At 43.2% G+C, this 18,040-nt stretch overlaps 1 protein-coding gene across 1 annotated transcript; it reads left to right on the top strand.

Moving 5' to 3' along the window:
• Nucleotides 1-6,128: 6,128 nt before the first annotated feature.
• On the top strand, nt 6,129-17,537 carry aldoab (aldolase, fructose-bisphosphate A b). The gene is made up of 7 exons (XM_088322902.1): nt 6,129-6,252; nt 9,098-9,216; nt 11,615-11,881; nt 13,580-13,740; nt 13,962-14,220; nt 15,333-15,532; nt 17,259-17,537. The coding sequence occupies exons 2-7, from the start codon at nt 9,105-9,107 to the stop codon at nt 17,349-17,351; spliced, it is 1,092 nt and encodes a 363-aa protein (XP_088179028.1). The 5' UTR covers nt 6,129-6,252; nt 9,098-9,104; the 3' UTR covers nt 17,352-17,537.
• The last annotated feature ends 503 nt before the right edge of the window (nt 17,538-18,040 follow it).

The raw sequence follows: 18,040 nt of genomic DNA, 5'->3' as shown, positions 1-18,040 counted from the left end.
GTTTCCTGTAGGCTCCACTAGGGGGAAGCACTGTCACTATTTGGGTGCTCTTGTTCCGAACGGTGACAAAAAACCTGATTGAATCTTTTAGTTTAGAGACAACTTTCAAGTGTATTATTATCAAAAAGATACATTTTAAAGCCTTTTCTGCTGTCGTGATGTTATTTATATTTTTTTCCATATTATTATTCTTATAAATTGGGCCAGTTTCCAAGCACTGCTTTGTAAACATCCATCCTTCCATTATCTGCACTGATTATCTTCAGTAGGGCCGCAGGGGTACCGGAGCCCATCCCAGCTATCTCCGGGCAGTGGGCAGGGGACACCCTGAACTAATTACCAGAGCACACAGAGACAGACAATTCAGGCTCATTAACACCTAGGGACAATTTGGACCAGCCAATTAGCTTAACATGCATCTTTTTGGAACGTGGGAGGAAACCAGAGTGCCCAGAGGAAACCCACGCAAGCACAGGGAGAACATGCAAACTCCACACAAGAGGTTCGATCTCATGACCTCAGAACTGTGCTGCACACGCGCTAACCACTGCGCCGCCTTGCTGCCCTGAATGTATTCATATTATTATTAATTGTAGGCAAATATTATGATTATCATTCATTACAAACATATTTTAAAATGCCATTTATCAGCCAAATGTTGGTGCAATACCTAGTTGGAATACATTTAAGGTAGGAGAGCAATTGATTACAATGCAGGACCACTTCTCGCTACGCTTCTGGGGTCTGCAGCATCGGGGTCGAGTGGAAAGGCAGAAGCAGGCATCTGAAATCCGGAATTTGTTTTGGGTTTTTTTAGCATAATACATGATTTAACAACTAAATTCGAAATTTTGAGTAAGAAAAACAAAAGACAGAAGAATGAAAGCTAGTGCAATCGGTGTGACCTGACGGAAGAAGATGTCCTTGAGCCTGCTGGTTCTTTTTTCCTCATGTATTGCTGAGGTATCGGATTCAAGGAATTAAATACAAGAATCGGCCATTTTGATTTCCTAGAGTTTTTAGAACCCTGGCGAAAATAATACAAGATTTAACAACTAAATTCGAATTTTTCAGTAAGAAAAACGAAACACAAAAGAATGAAAGGTAGTGCAATCGGTTTGACCTGACGGAAGAAGATGTCCTTGAGCCTGCTGGTTCTTTTTTCCTCATGTATTGCTGAGGTATCGGATTCAAGGAATTAAATACAAGAATCGGCCATTTTGATTTCCTAGAGTTTTTCGAACCCTGGCGAAAATAATACAAGATTTAACAACTAAATTCGAATTTTTGAGCAAGAAAAACAAAAGACATTGGTCACAACTTTTCAACGAGCCAATGAAAGCGAGTGCAATCGCTGTGACCTTTACCCTCCGTGCCATCCGACCCCACCGAGAAAGGACGACAGGGAAAGGTCATAGAAAGGTCACGGATCAGCCGGTTCTGCGTTGCCGCCACCGGTTTGGATTTCAGAAGGAGTCCCGGGCGTCTTGTATTTAACGTTCACAGGCGGCTATTTAAATGTCAAGGTGACATTTGGATGGGTGGTTTTCAAAATAAGGTCCGTAGAACTCTGCGGGGTCTGAAAATCATAGGTCGGAACTCAAGCGTGTCCTTTCAACGTCGCATCGAAATTGAATGCCCTCTAATTTCCATTGATGAACGTCTTTGTTGGACCCTGTTAGGGAAAAAACTATAAATCAAATGTAGCGTTTGCCAAATTATTCGAATGAGTTATCTGACTCCATTAACCAAACACAAACTTCATTCACCCAACAATGCATGCTCTTTTCTTAATGGGAAAATCAACAAATATAGCTGGAATTTTCACACGGGGGCACATTTATTTTCTTAAAGTATTTAACTAAGTGAATTACATCCAATTAGCCGAATTATTGTCGCTCGAGATTTCGTCGAGCCTCCTTTTTCGATTGTCCCGCTCATTCTCTGATCTGATCCCCCATCTCTCTTCTTCAGTCTTTTCACAAGTCGGGGCGTCGGCCACCCCCCATGGGGCGGGTCAGGTGCCAGCCGAAAGGCGCCACCATGTCTAAAAAACTCTTAAGCTTATCAGCCAAACAATGTCCCCTTTCCCGCGTCACAGGCTCCTCTGGCGTTTGCCCTTGCCCCCGTTCTCGCTGTTTTCTGTAAACATCATTCTTGTCTAGGCTACAGTGACCTCGCCCCACAGCTCAGCCAGTGAATATCTTTTGTATTCAAATGTAATTTGATTTCCTAGAGTTTGTTTTTTCCAATTCCCGACACCGCCGTTGCTCGCCACGCAAGTCCCACTTCCGCGTTCAGAGCGACCTGCTTCCCGCGCCCAGCGATCACCGGATCGTGGGTGCAACCCTTTCCCTTTCTTCCAATAAAACTGAGAGAAACGCAAGTGGGTCCTGTCCCTGACACAATATTAAAATACCGTAATATTAACTTTAAAACACAAAAAGTATTATATTTACGACATGTCATTGAACGCATTTCTGTGCTTATTTGGGGGAACAACTAAACATGATGTTTATTATTAGTTTTGTGGTTAATAGTGTGTTTTATTCATTTCTAACAATATGCTGTTTTAGATAGATAGATAGATATGTATATAGAGATAGATAGTAAGAGAGAGAAAGATAGATCGATCGATAAATAGATTGATAGATATATATAGAGAGAGAAAGAAATAGAGATAGAGAGAGAAAGAAATAGAGATAGAGAGAGAAAGAAATAGAGATAGAGAGAGAAAGAAATAGAGATAGAGAGAGAGAGCAAGAGTTAGAGAGATAGATAGGTGGATAGATAGGTGGATAGATAGATAGATAGGTGGATAGATAGATAGATAGGTGGATAGATAGATAGATAGATAGATAGATAGATAGATAGATAGATAGATAGATAGATAGATAGATAGATAGATAGATAGATAGATAGATAGATAGATAGATAGATAGATAGATAGATAGATAGATAGATAGATAGATAGATAGATAGATAGATAGATAGATAGATAGATAGATAGATAGATAGATAGATAGATAGATAGATAGATAGATAGATAGATAGATAGATAGATATGTATATAGAGATAGATAGTAAGAGAGAGAAAGATAGATCGATCGATAAATAGATTGATAGATATATATAGAGAGAGAAAGAAATAGAGATAGATAGAGAGAGCAAGAGTTAGAGAGATAGAGAGATAAATAGCTAGATAAATAGCTAGATAGATGGATAGATATATATATAGAGAGAGACAGAGAGAGAAAGAGATAGAGAGAGCAAGAGTTAGAGAGATAGATAGATAAATAGCTAGATAGATAGCTAGATGTCTAGATAGATAGATAGAGATAGATAGATAGAGATAGATAGATAGATAGATGTATAGATAGATAGATATGTTTATATAGATAGATGTATAGATAGATAGAAAGATAGATATGTTTATATAGATAGATGTATAGATAGATAGATAGATATGTATATAGAGATAGATAGTAAGAGAGAGAAAGATAGATAGATCGATAAATAGATTGATAGATATATATAGAGAGAGACAGAGAGAGGAAGAGATAGAGATAGAGAGAGAGAGCAAGAGTTAGAGAGATAGATAAATAAATAGCTAGATAGATAGCTAGATAGATGGATGGATAGATCGATAAATAGATCGATAGATATATATAGAGAGAGAAAGAAATAGAGATAGAGAGAGAGAGCAAGAGTTAGAGAGATAGATAGATAAATAGCTAGATAAATAGCTAGATAGATGGATAGGTGGATAGATATATATAGAGAGAGACAGAGAGAGAAAGAGATAGAGAGAGCAAGAGTTAGAGAGATAGATAGATAAATAGCTAGATAGATAGCTAGATAGATTGATGGATAGATAGATAGATGGATGGATAGATAAAGAAAGAGAGAGACAGAGAGAGAGAGAGAGCAAGAGCAAGAGAGAGAAGTATAGATAGATAAATAGCTATCTAGCTAGATGTCTAGATAGATGTCTAGCTAGATGTCTAGATAGAGAGAGAGAGAGGGATAGAGAGATAGATAGATGGACAGATAAACAGATAGATAGATGTCTAGATTTTTAGATGTCTAGATAGACAGATGTCTAGATAGAGAGAGAGAGAGAGAGAGAGAGATAGAGGGATAGCGAGATAGGTAAATAGATAAATAGGGAAATTCCCACTTCCAGCAGTATCGTTGTGTTGAAAAATAAAACAATAAAATAAAAGATATAGAATACAAAAATAGCCAATAGAACGTGTTGCTATAGAGTATTTAAATAATGCTAGGGAAAATATACACTGTCGTAAAAATAGGTTAATATGCAAATGAGGAGGTGGGGTTTAATGTGGGCTTTTATTCCCCCGGGTGGAGTTAAAGAGCCTCATGGCATGAGGAAGAAATGATCTTTTGGAGCTGTGTACAGAATACTGGTCATGAATTTAACAGTAAGTTTCCAAGACAATAGAAACACAACTCTGAACCGCCCGATGCGAAACACCGACTGAGAGCAAATCGACTTAGTTATACTGTATTTTCAGTCATTTATTTATAAGCTTTATATTGTGTTTGTTTAATTGAGGCTTGTGCAGCCCTTGATAAAGGGCGTCACGAATAAATGGGACTTGACTTTAATTGATGTCAGGACCAGAACGGAAACAGAACCCACTTGCGTGGCGTTTACCGAAAGTTTTATTGAAAGAGAGAGGAAGGGCTGCGCCCACGATCCGGTGTTCGCTGGATGTGGAAAGCAAGTCGCTCTTGTACTCGGATGGTGATCCGAACACGGAAGTGGATCTTCCGTAGCGAGCGGTGGCGGTGTCAGGGACGGAAAAAACGGGTCAGTAGCCGGGACTGGGAGAGCAAGACTTGGTCGGGGTCAGAAGTGAGTCGTCACAGGGAATATCGCCTCCATTAACAGGTACTGCACACTGTATTTTGAATGAGGACTTATGCTAGTTCTTTTACTAGCTCAGGAGGTAGAGCGCTCATCTTGGGATCAAGAGGTCCCAGGTTCGATTCCCAGCTCCTCCATGTTATATGTCAAAGTGTCCTTGGGCAAGACACTGAATGTCCCCAATGAGCAGGTACTTGCCTTGCATGGCCGACTTTCGGTTAGTTACTTAGTGTGTAAAAGGGGAAAGTGTGAAGCACATTGTAAAGCGCTTTGGGAGGTCTTCATTGACTTGAAAAGCGCTATAGAAATGCAGACCATTTACATTTGTAAGCCAGAACGGGAGAGTTGACGTAGTCAGGGACAAAAAGAGGTTGTATGCTGGGACGGGAGAGCAGGGCGTGGTCGGGGTCAGAGGCAAGTTGTCACAGGGAATATCGCCTCCGTTAACAGGTACTGAACGCTGTATTATGAGTGAGGACTTATGCTAGTTCTTTTATTAGCTCAGGGGTAGAGCGCTCATCTTGGGATCAAGAGGTCCCAGGTTCGATTCCCGGCTCCTCCATGTTATATGTCGGGACGGGAGAGCAGACGTGGTCAGGATCAAAACGGTTGTAGCTGGAGACAGACGGGAGCAGAAACTGGACAGATGGGAGTCAGGGTCGAAAAAGGCTTGCCTAGTGTTCACTTTGGTTTGCAAACGAACTGACAAAAGGGGACAGACAGGACTGGGTTGAAATACTGACAGGGAGCCAATCAGAACCGCAAAACGATCTGACGACTTCTTGGAAGCCGGGGGTTTAAAAAGAGAGTGACAGCCAATCAGCTGTCACATCAGTAGTCATGACAATTGAATTACGAACGACAGCTATCCCCTCACGAAACTGCAGGCTTACACCAATTCAACAAATGGAGTGCTTCATTGAAGAAGACGTCCCGCAAAGTATTCCTTATTTTATTTCAATACACTTTTGAGTTTTTTCTGTAATTGTAACGGAATACAATTAAATAGGTTTTGTTTCCTAACGCCGTTGAACTGAAGCTGCGAGGACAGTAGATGTTCCGGTACGACGGAGGGGGGTCTGGAACTCTGGTCTTTGAGTTTGAGATCCCTGGGCGAGAGCGTTTGCCCTTTGGCCGAAGAGTCTCCGCCTACCGCGCGATTCGGGCCCCGGGACGGGCTGAATGTCAGGGGCCGGCTCCGGTTGCGTCCTCTTCTTTTTATAGCCGGGCAGCTGAAATGCGAAGGGTCACCGAGGGCCCTTAAATAGGAGGGGCCCCCGGCATGAAAGCTGTCGCAGACGAAGGCCACTTCTCTAACGCCCTCTTCCTTCTCCCGCCGCTCCTTCTCATCTCAAAAGGTAAATGGAAGGATAATGACGTTTACTACTTTATACTACGCGTATATTTCTCGCATGTATCTGCCACTATTGTTTCTGTCTTTGCGAAAAGTTGTTTTTAATTTTCTTAAATAACCTCGGCCCTCAGAAGACTTATGTCACCTTGACAGTAACCGATCCTGGATGAGTTTTCGAAACATGTCGTCTAAATGTTGCCTGCCGTGGGGATCAGTGTTCCCTCTAAGCTGCGCGCGTGCGCAATCGCGCATTGCTCGCACATTCTCAGTGCACAAGAAAATCTAGCCAGCGCACAAAAATCAGGGCTCAAAATGACTAATTAAGAAGCGACGCAAGTCAAAGTGACAGTGCATGAAGGTCAAAATACACGGGTTCCCCTGACGTTGTGTCCTAAATGCGGTATTTTTAAGTCAATGTCGAACGAAGTTGAAAAGTAAAGTTAGTAGTTTGTCGAGAACCGGCTTCTTCGGCTCGGCTCACTAAAAGGAACCGGCTCTTTCGGGTCCTAAACGGCTCTTCAGGTTGTTTTTCCTTCTTTAATCCCAACATGACCAAATATGATGTAAAACTATGCACAAAATGACTTAAAAGAAGGGGGGGAAAGAACAAAAGAGAAAATACCAAAATGAAAAAGTAGTGAAAAGCTGGGAAAAAAGGAAGAGAAAAAAAGAAGGAAAAATTTAGAAAAAAGCCAGAAAAAAAGAAAAGAAAGAAACGTAGGAAAAAAGTAAATGGAGGACAAAAAGAAAAAAGTACAAAAAATAAACACAATGAGACTTTTTTTTAAAGGAATTAAAAAAAAAAAGTAGAAAAAAGAAAGTTTGTGTTGCATTCAAATAATTTCCAATTGTATCAAGTGTATCTTGTTGCCAACATTGTACTTCAACTCAAAAATGTAATTAAATACTGTTGTGTATCGTGCAACCGACTCAATAAGCCCCCAAAAATGTGAGTATTACGTGACAAAATATATCAGGAAAAAAAAGAAATGGAAATCTTGTGAAAGAATTGTAAAAACAAACGACGTTTGTTGGCCGTACAACCTTTGCAATCGTACATAAGTCAATTCATTCAAAAGAGAAAAATCATTTTGCAATGCCGGAAACTCAGCAAAATGTCAAGTTTTGGACATGTTTGATAATTAATTATCAGATTATCTTGCCACACTTGGGATTACGGTTGCTCACTGTTGTTTCAAGCGTTGCTCACCGACTTTGTGTGAACGCTCAGACCCCTGGACAATTACAGGGAACATTGGAGGGGATGTGTATCCAATAATAATGAGTTTTAAAATTGAATATTGGATCGTAACAATTCCAAAGCTTTAGGTCCTAAAGTGGTATTCTTTAATCTTTTGGAAATTAAAAAAAAAGAAGCCCTCGAAGAAGCCCATCCCAGCTGTCTTCGGGCAGTGGGCACTGGACACCCTGAACTGCTTGCAAGCCAATCACAGGGCACACAGAGACAGACAATTCGCTCGCTCATTCACACCTAGGGATGATTTTTGTTAGGCCAATCAACCTGACATGCATGTTTTGGAATGTGGGAGACAACCCGCGCAAGCACGGGGAGAACATGCAAACTCAACACAGGAGGTTCGATCTCATGACCGCAGAACTGTGCCGCACACGCGCTAACCACTGCCCCGATATTTAGATAGATGTAGTAGATAGATGATAGATAGATAGATACCGTAGATAGATAGATATAGTAGATAGAGACATACCGTAGATAGATATATTGATAGATAGATATATAGAGATAGATAGATAGATATATATATAGATATATAGTAGATATATATATATATATAGATATATAGATGTTTAGATAGATATAGTAGATATAGTAGATAGATAGATACCGTAGATAGATACCATAGATATAGTAGATAGATAGATATGGTAGATATATAGATGTATAGTAGATAGATATATAGATATATAGATAGATAGATACAGTAGATAGACAGATAGCTAGATACCGTAGATAGATACCGTAGATAGATACCATAGATAGATATAGTAAATAGATAGATATAGTAGATAGATACATAGATATATAAATATATAGTAGATAGATATATAGATATATATAGATATATAGTAGATAGATAAAGTAGATAGATAGATAGATACCGTAGCTAGTTGGATAGATACCATAGATAGACACCGTAGATAGATATCATAGATAGATACCATGGATAGATATAGTAGATAGAAACCGTATATAGATATATAGATATATGGATATATAGATATATAGAGCCCTGCTACTTGCGTTGCCGTGCTAGCTGCAGTATTTTTAGCGCTATCAGGGAAGAAGTGCAGAAGAAGCATGCAACAGAAGAGTAGGAAAGGTCACGGGTAAGAGGGAGATAAATAGAATATGTCCGACACATGCTTGTGGTTGGCAGACATGCGAGGGAGGAGAGAGGGCCCTCTCCTTTTAGCTCAGGGGCCACATGATAGAAAAGGATCCCGTCATGGGACTGGGCTAGTAGATTAGATTAGAGAGGGCGAGAGAGAGGGAGGGGGAAAGGGAGATAGAAAAAGAAAGAATAGAGCACGAGAGAGAATAAAAGAGCTGGGGAGTGAAAGAACTGAAAGGGTAAAGAAGGGTAGTGGGAAAGAGGGAGAAAGAAATATAGAGGGGAAAAGGGCAAGAAAGACAGGGTAAAGGGAGAAAGAACAATAAAGAAAAAGAAGGAAAGAAAGACAAAGGAAAAGAGAGAGAAAGAGAGAGGAACAAAGAGAGTAAACAAAAGATGTAAAGAGAAAGGAAGAGCGACAGATATTGACACGGTCCAACTTTGGCCTAAGGTTCTTATTCTTTATCCTCTCTGCAGAGTCAAGATGCCTCACGCATACCCCTTCCTCACTCCTGAGCAGAAGAAGGAGCTCAGTGACATCGCTCACAGGATCGTGGCTCCCGGCAAGGGAATCCTCGCCGCCGATGAATCCACCGGTAATCATTCCGCTCCACCGGCAGGGGTCTACCGCAGTACCGAGCCTTATTAGCCAAGAACAGTACAAAAACAACAACGACTGCCGAACGAAATCCATCGAATGAAAACCAGTTGACTCGCCATCCGCCGATTGTCGTTTCTGCGGAGATCTCGCAATGTCTTTGGAAAGTTTCAGACAGCTTTCGTCAAACCCCTGACCCTCTGCTTTTGGCTAGCAATAACTTTATCCGCCTCCTTCGTTTCTGCAGTCCATTTCCACGATCGTGTCACAGACCAGGAACGGACAACGGACCCAATAGCGTTCGTTTTACTCAGTTTTATTTATAAAAAAAAAGGATCCGCGATCCGTTGATTGTTGGTCACGGGTAGCAGATAGCTGTAACGCAGCAGTGGTACTTCAGTGTCGAGTGAAATTAGTTGTTGACAGTGAGAAAAAACAGGTTAATGGCCGGGGCGTAGGAGCAAAAACAGAAACGGGTCCAGAAAAGAGGTCGGCAACCGGAATCAGACAGAAAACAGGGCAGGATAGAGTCAGGGAGTCACAAAAGCTTGCCTAGCGGGGAGCATAGGTTAGCGGACGATCTGACGAGTGTTTTCATGAAGTTTAAAAATAGTCCAACAGCCAATCAGGGTCTGTGGCTGTTGGACCGGGCAGCCTCAGGTGCCCTGCATTTGTGACTCCCTTGATCACAAAGAGTCTCAAAGGGCTGCACAGACCACACATTATTGCAAACCACAGACTGTTATGACAGCATCCCCTGATCTAAAACCTACATGAAGGCAAGGAAAAACTCAAAAACATGTAGAATGAAGTCAAGTCAAGTCCTGTTTATTTATTTGGCCCTTAATCACAAAGTCTCAAAGGGCTGCACAGACCACACATTATTGCAAACCACAGACTATTATGACAGCATCCCCTGATCTAAAACCTACATGAGAGCAAGGGAAAACTCAAAAACCTCAACATGAGGAAAATGAAGAAACCCCTAGAAGGGACTGCATGTAATCTTATCATACTGTTCCAGTAAAATTGGCCTTAACTCCCAATCCAAGATGTACCCAGTAATCATGACCGACCGTATCCTCGGCCAGCTCTTTTATCGTCAGAAGCGTTTCCATATCTTCGTTTCTTGATAAAACAGCCATACCAGACACCGCCAACCCGGGTGGCTGCAACCGATGAATTGACGGAGTAAACCGAATGCAGGGGGGTTGCAAGGGTCTCACCGAGCCGATAAAGTAGGCGGGATACCGTCGGAACCTTTAGCGGTGGCCTCACTGATTCGGGATATCGAAAAACCGAGGAAGATTTTAATGGGACGCAAACTTCGAAACGTCCGCGAGATGGGTCGCTCGTAATAGCCAAATGTTTAGAACTTGGAACGGAAATGAATGGCCAGATGCTAAGCTAACGTAGCATTGATTGTGTTTAAGCCAGATGTTTTTTTAAAAAAAAGTTATATTAAAAGGCTACAGGGTTGTCGTCGAATCTTATTTTGTGGGTGTGCTAATTTGCCATGTTGTGAATTTTCAAGATGGCCGTCTTCTATTGGTAGATGCCACATGAAATGCTGGTCTCCTATTGGTTTACGTCAAGGCATCATGAAAACACCAATATACGATGGGCCGAACTCCCATAAAGCCTTTCTCCCTATAGAGATTTTAATTTATTTAATTTCTAAACCTGCTCGGTGGCCTTGGGGTATGGCGCCCGCCCCGAGACTGGGAGGTTGTGGTTCGAGCCTCGGCCGAGTCATACCTAAGACTTAAACATTGGTACCCCTTGCCTCCCTGCTTGGCGTTCAGCATTAGAATAGAATAGAATAGAATACACCTTTGTTGTCATTTTTACAAAATGGGTTAACATATTGTGACAACGAGATTGGGCATGACACTCTAGTTTTACACATTCACAGTGAGGTAAAAAACCCAAGAAGATAAAGGAACAGAGAAGGGGTTTCCCTTTTCCTCAAAACAACACACACACATATACAGGTTGAAGGATTTTATACATTTGACTATAAAGGATTATGTATGATCAAATACAAATTATATTTAAATGCAAAAAGATATTCCCTGGCTGAGCTGTGGGGCGAGGTCAATGCAACCTAGTAACAACGGGAACTGGGACAAGGGCTTGCAATTGGGGGGTTTGCTCACCTAATGACTCCCAACACCTCAGTTGGGTTGAGCGAGGGGGCTGGGAATCCCCTCCTCTGAATCAATCTCCCAAAAAGAGTCAGAAATGACTCTAGCCACCTCCCACGAGGGGGATATGGCTCTAGTATATATATATATAATATAATGTCTAAACATTTGGCTAGCTAGCTAGCGTTAGCCAGGTGACCCGCTCCAGTAGATTCGTCTCTAAAGTTCTCTGTAATGGTCCTCTTGTAGGTAGCGTGGCCAAGCGCTTCCAGAGCATCAACGCGGAGAACACGGAAGAGAACAGGAGGTTGTACCGCCAGCTCCTCTTCACCGCCGACGAACGCGCCACCCCCTGCATCGGCGGCGTCATCCTCTTCCACGAGACCATGTACCAGAAGGCCGATAACGGCAAGGTCTTCCCCCAGCATCTCAAAGAGAGAGGCATGGTGGTCGGCATCAAGGTGGACAAAGGTGTCGTCCCTCTGGCCGGGACCAACGGCGAGACCACCACCCAGGGTGACTTTCTCTCGCATGCATTTTACTCGCGTTAAAGAAGTCAGGTAGTCCCCTGAGTACACCTGAGTAGATAGGTTCTTGGTCATTGAAATCTCTACAACTAGCATGAAGTTTAGTGGTTATCTTAACCCTACAACCCAGTAACAACATAGTAGCAACACGATAAGTTGCTTTTTTTCTTGCAGTAATTTTGGTGTTGCTTCTTGTCGTCTGTGTCACAAACCAGAAACTGACTCAGGACTCAATAGCGCTCGTTTTCTACGTTTTTATTGAAAAAGAGGGAGAGTAGGGCTTGCTTCCACAATCCGATGGCTGACGGACAAAAGGAGCGAGTCGTTGGCCGGGACTGGAGATCAAAGGCGATGTCGAGTTCGTAAGCGAGGTCGGTAGCAGGAGACAGGCAGGTAACAGGCAGGCAAAACAAGGCGTAGTCAGGTCCGGAAACAGGTTGGCAACAAAGATCAGGCAGAAAAAAGCAGGGCAGAAACGGAGTCGGACGAAAAGGCTAACTGAGCTGAAGGCAACAGTTTGCATAACGATCAGACGGCTTCCTCTCGGAAGCCGGGGGTTTAAAAAGAGAGTAACAGCCAATCAGCTGTCTGGGCTGTTGGCGCCAATTAAGCCGCCGCAGCTGCGCTCAATCGGCAATCATGACAGTCTGCTACCAATGACCGTGATGACCTAGAGTAGAGCGGAAATCTGCAAGACCAGATGGGTATAGAAAGGAGTTTTTCGTATTTTTATTTTTCTGAAACTTAAAATGATCTCTCTGAGGTCCAGAGTACCAAGCTTTCAAAGTCCTTCATTTGTTTCTGAAACAGTTATGACAGTGACCCCTCTACATATAGGACGACTTTATTCCCCAGTCGAGCTCGTATGTAAAATTTCTTATCCCTAAAACCAATTGTCCCTATAAGAAATGACTGAAAACAAATTCACTTAAATAGCTATAAAAGATACCATCACAAGATAAATTAGATGATATTAACGCCCCAAATATGGGTTGGACGCATGGGGTGAACCGTGCTCTGGATGCGAGGTCCGTTAATTGAATAGATGCAAGAGTGTTTGCTAGGAAGCTGGATTTTGTCAACAGAGGTGCTTGCGTGGTGGTGGAGGAGTGAAGCACCACAAGAGAGCACGCTAAAAAAATAAAAGAGAAGAGGAAATGCACATGCAGTCTCTTGCACTGGGCCCTCTAGTGTGAGTGTCTGGAAATTCTGTCTCGTATGTCTGGCTAGCTCGGTGGCCTTGGGGTAGGGCGCCCGCCCTGAGACTGGGAGGTCGCTGGTTCAAGCCTCGGCTGGGTCATACCTAAGACTTACAACATTGGTACTCATTGCCTCCCTGCTTGGCGTTCAGCATTAGGGGTTGGAATTGGGGGCTTTGGTCACCTAATGACTCCCAACACATCAGTTGGGTTGGGCGAGGGGGCTGGGAATTCTCTCCTCTGTACCGATTTCCCAGAAAGAGTCAGAAAAGACTCTAGCCACCTCCCACTAGGGGGACTGGGCTCTGGTATATATATCTGGTTAGATTTGTTCTCTCTTTTCTCAAAACTCGAAAGAGTGGGCAGTGAACTTTAAAGCTTGAAGCTTTCATGTAGTCCTCTCTCACAATACACGCAATGCTACGTTTGTAGTTGATAGTTAAAATAGGAAATTCCTCATTGATTTTTCCTTTGCTGGATTTCTCCAGGTCTGGATGGACTGTACGAGCGTTGCGCTCAGTACAAGAAGGATGGTGCCGACTTTGCCAAGTGGCGATGTGTGCTGAAGATCACACCCACAACTCCCTCAAGACTGGCCATCATTGAGAACGCCAACGTCCTGGCCCGCTATGCCAGCATCTGCCAGATGGTAGGACCGTAGTCATTGACCCGTTCAATGCAAAAACACAAAGGAGTCCCTGTTGGAACTTTAAGACCTTAGTCCTAAAATGTCAATCATTGAACTGTTCACGGCCATTACCTCTGGACTGTAGTGGTCAATGGTAGTTGGTTGATGGTCCATGACTAAAGACATCTACGCTAGTCAATGGGATTTGACACGATGGTTTTTTTTTTTCTGTCATTCTTCAGCACGGCATCGTGCCCATCGTGGAGCCCGAGATCCTCCCCGATGGCGACCACGACCTGAAACGCTGCCAGTACGTGACGGAGAAGGTCCTGGCTGCCGTCTACAAAGCTCTGTCCGACCACCACGTCTACCTGGAGGGTACTCTGCTCAAGCCCAACATGGTTACCGCCGGACACTCCTGCTCCATGAAGTTCAGCAACCAGGAGATCGCCATGGCAACCGTCACCGCCCTTCGACGCACCGTGCCCCCCGCGGTCCCAGGTCCGACCAACTTCCAACTGTTCTTTCATATAAAAAATCTTTGGCGTGCTAAAACGATTACTTCTCCCATACTGATTTAACGTATGTATCCAATGAGTGCAGTCTTAGGGTTTTTATACCTTTATCGGGGAGGATGAACACAACTGTTTCAACGCTGTCCGATGCAGGATATAGATTCCGTACAATACAATGACTTTTTACAACTCATAAATCGATTTAATGCCTCATGCTTCTTCATTCTCCTCGTGCTGAGGTTTTTGAGTTTTTCCTTGCCCTCGTCTCGGTTTTAGATCAGGTGATGGTGTTCTAGTAGTCTGTAGAGCCCTTTCACACTTCTAGATAGATAGATGGACATTTTATTCATCCCGATAGGGAAATTCACACCTCCAGCAGTATCCTTTTGTTGTTTATTAACAGACTAACAGGATGACCTCGGGGTGCTGTGTTGTAGTTTAGCCACAGCGGAGTGGATGACGTCACACGCTAGGCCAAAAGTTGGACGTCCCTGCGGCAGATGGAAATCTTTGTGCCCAGGGTTACACCGCCTCACGTAGCTAGCGAGTCCATCTCCTCTCCGCTTCCCGCAGGGTTTTGTGTCTCTGTCTGCCCTAATAGCGCTGAAGCTGGGTAGCTCCACGTTAGCATCCAGGATGCTAGACGTGAGCCACCTTTCCGTAAAACACAGCAAACTGCACTCCCCGTACGCTTTGATGTTTTTCACCAGTACAGCCAGTTCGTCAGTCTTATTTGGTAGAGAATTCACATTTACCATGATTACGGACTGTACCGAAGACTTATAACGCCGCTAGCTGCTTAACTAGCTTTGGCTCTGCATCCAAGATAGGGCCCCCTCATCACGCCGGCACGAGAATTCTTCAGGGCAAGGAGTTGATTCCTCCAATAAAGGCATTTTTGTGCGTTAAAACCCATAACCAAAAGGATAGAAAGTCATCCAGAGTGTAGTTGTCAAACGGGACCAAAAACAGCGAAGATAAAAGCAGACAATAAAAACAATAAATCATAAAAAGAGCGAAATAACACTGAGCTGCTGGAAAGCCTATGATGTTACTTGTGTTTAAAGGCGTCACAAATAAACTTGTCTGTCCTTTTAGGCATCACCTTCTTGTCCGGCGGCCAAAGTGAGGAGGAAGCCTCGGTCAACCTGAACGCCATGAACCAGTGCCCCCTGCACAGGCCCTGGGCCCTCACCTTCTCCTACGGACGTGCCCTGCAGGCATCGGCCCTCAAAGCCTGGGGTGGCAAAAAAGAGAACGGCAAGGCGTGCCAGGAAGAGTTCATCAAGAGAGCTCTGGTACGTTTGGGGACAACCCCTGTGTCGGGTTTTGAACTTGTGTTTGGAAGAGAATAGCTTTAGGGATTTGGCGTGACCATCAATGTTCCCTGATCCAATGACGTCTGGTTTTGACAATCCATCAGTAATGTTTAGCAATAGCCTGACTTGTCAAAGATTTTTCTGAATCATTTATTTTCCACCAATTCTGAGATTTCTTGGATTTTTGCCAAAATGTCTTTCATTTGGTCTGATCGGATGACGGGCTCCTACTCTATACTGTGGCAGGGACACGAAAAGCAGGCGAGTTGCCAGGTAGATTTGAAGCGAGAGCCGGTCGGTTTACGTTCCGGAGCGGCTAATAGCAGTGCCGTACCGTACTTTTGACTTTGTATCCTGAAACGACTTCAACGACCTGAAACTTTTGTATGTAGAGACGTTTGTAAGTAGAGGTACCGTTGTACTCAAATGAACTGGTTTCTTCTTTTTGGCATCCCGTCTGTAGCTGGAAGGGAGGGAAGTGTATTAGTGCTTCCAAGTAGCATGATTTGACTAGATAGGTAGATGTCTATATAGATGGATAGATAGATAGATGTCTATATAGATGTCTAGATAGTTGGATGTCTAGATAGATAGAGAGATGTTAAGATAGATGGATGTCTAGATAGATAGATAGATGTCTAGATAGATGGATGTCTATATAGAAGTAGATAGATGTCTAGATAGATAGATAGATGTTAAAATAGATGGATGTCTAGATAGATAGATAGAGGTAGATAGATGTCTAGATAGATAGATAGAGGAAGATAGATGTCTAGATGTCTAGATAGATAGATGTCTAGATAGATGTTAAAATAGATGGATAGATAGATAGATAGATGTCTAGATATATAGATAGATGTCTAGATAGATAGATGGATAGATGTCTAGATAGATAGATAGATAGAGGAAGATAGATGTCTAGATAGATAGATAGATGTCTAGATAGATGTTAAAATAGATGGATAGATAGATAGATGTCTAGATAGATAGATAGATGTCTAGATAGATAGATGTCTAAATAGATACCGTAGATAGATAGATGTCTAGATAGCTGTCTAGATAGATACCGTAGATAGATAGATGTCTAGATAGATAGATGTCTAGATAGATGTCTAGATAGATAGATGTCTAGATAGGTAGATGTCTAGATGTCTAGATAGATAGATGTCTAGATAGATAGATGTCTAGATGTCTAGATAGATAGATGTCTAGATAGATAGATGTCTAGATGTCTAGATAGATAGATGTCTAGATGTCTAGATAGTTAGATGTCTAGATAGATAGATATCTAGATAGATAGATATCTAGATAGATAGATGTCTAGATGTCTAGATAGATAGATATTTAAATACTTTCTTCATCCCCGTAGGGAAATTCACACTTCCAGCAGTATCCTTTTGTTGTTTATTAACAGATGAACAGGATGGCCTCAGGGTGCTGTGTTGTAGTTTAGCCACAGCGGAGTGGATGACGTCACACGCTAGTCCCAAAGTACGACGTCCCTAAAGCAGATGGAGGTCTTTGTGTCCAGGGTTACACCACCTCAAGTTCACGTAGATAGCGAGTCGGCCTCCTCTCCGCTTCCCGCAGGCTTTCGTGTCTCTGTCTAACAGCGCTGAAGCCGGGTAGCTCCGGATAGCTCCACATTAGCGTCTACACTAGGCTACGCCTGTACTTTAACAAAACAACTGTTTTTGTCTTCCAGGCCAACAGCCAGGCCTGCCAGGGCAAGTACGCCCCCTCCGGAGCCAGCGCCGCCGGCGGAGAGTCCCTGTTTGTGGCTAACCACGCTTATTAAAAGCCACATTCACGCCCAGTAGTCCGATGGTGTCCGTGGCGTCTCTGCTCACGTGTCTCCATGACCTCAATTGGCACCTTTTCTCGCGCTGTTTTTACACGTGTTGTTCTAGATTCCATTGGATCGGATCCATCCAGCGCGGTCATGTCATTTCAACTGGTTCAATGGAATAAAGGGTTTGTGGTACTTTGTTGTCGTCTTTCTTCTTTAATGAGTCGGGGTTTTTTTTGGATAGCCCTTCGTCATGATAAGTCTCCATGGGCTGTACAGACACGTGTCATGATTACTGATGCGATAAAATGAAATGAAATGATCTGCATTTCTCTAGCGCTTTTCAAGTCAATGACTTCCCAAAGCGCTTTACAGTGTGCTTCACATGTCCCAATAGCGGCCTTGTATTGCAGCCATGTAAGACGCTAACCTGCTTATTGGGGGTATTAGCGGTTCAGTGTCTTACCCAAGGACACTTCCACATGTAACACGGACGAGCCGGGATTCGAACTGGGATCCCTTGATCCCAAGACGAGCGCTCTACCTCCTGAGCTACTGCCTCCCCGATGCCCTGATTGGCTCCCTGCCACTATTTAAACCCCCCGGCTCCCCTTTACCAGCGTCAGACCGTTCTGCGAACCTCTGCTCTCAGCTAGGCAAGCTTTGTACCCGCCGACATTATCCTGCCCTGTTTTCCT

Source organism: Urocampus carinirostris, chromosome 19 (assembly GCF_059441175.1).
Source record: "Urocampus carinirostris isolate Australia breed hairy pipefish chromosome 19, RoL_Ucar_1.0, whole genome shotgun sequence".
NCBI lineage: Eukaryota > Metazoa > Chordata > Actinopteri > Syngnathiformes > Syngnathidae > Urocampus > Urocampus carinirostris.
Note: the sequence above shows the minus strand (reverse complement) of the source record. Positions and strands in the feature narration are given on the sequence as shown.

Bases quoted from the DNA above. Each gene is read 5' to 3' on its own strand.
- aldoab (XM_088322902.1), top strand. From the start codon at position 9,105: ATGCCTCACGCATACCCCTTCCTCACTCCTGAGCAGAAGAAGGAGCTC. The intron at 11,882-13,579 runs GTGACTTTCTCT...GGATTTCTCCAG, and splicing joins CGGCGAGACCACCACCCAGG to GTCTGGATGGACTGTACGAG. The intron at 15,533-17,258 runs GTACGTTTGGGG...TTTGTCTTCCAG, and splicing joins AGTTCATCAAGAGAGCTCTG to GCCAACAGCCAGGCCTGCCA.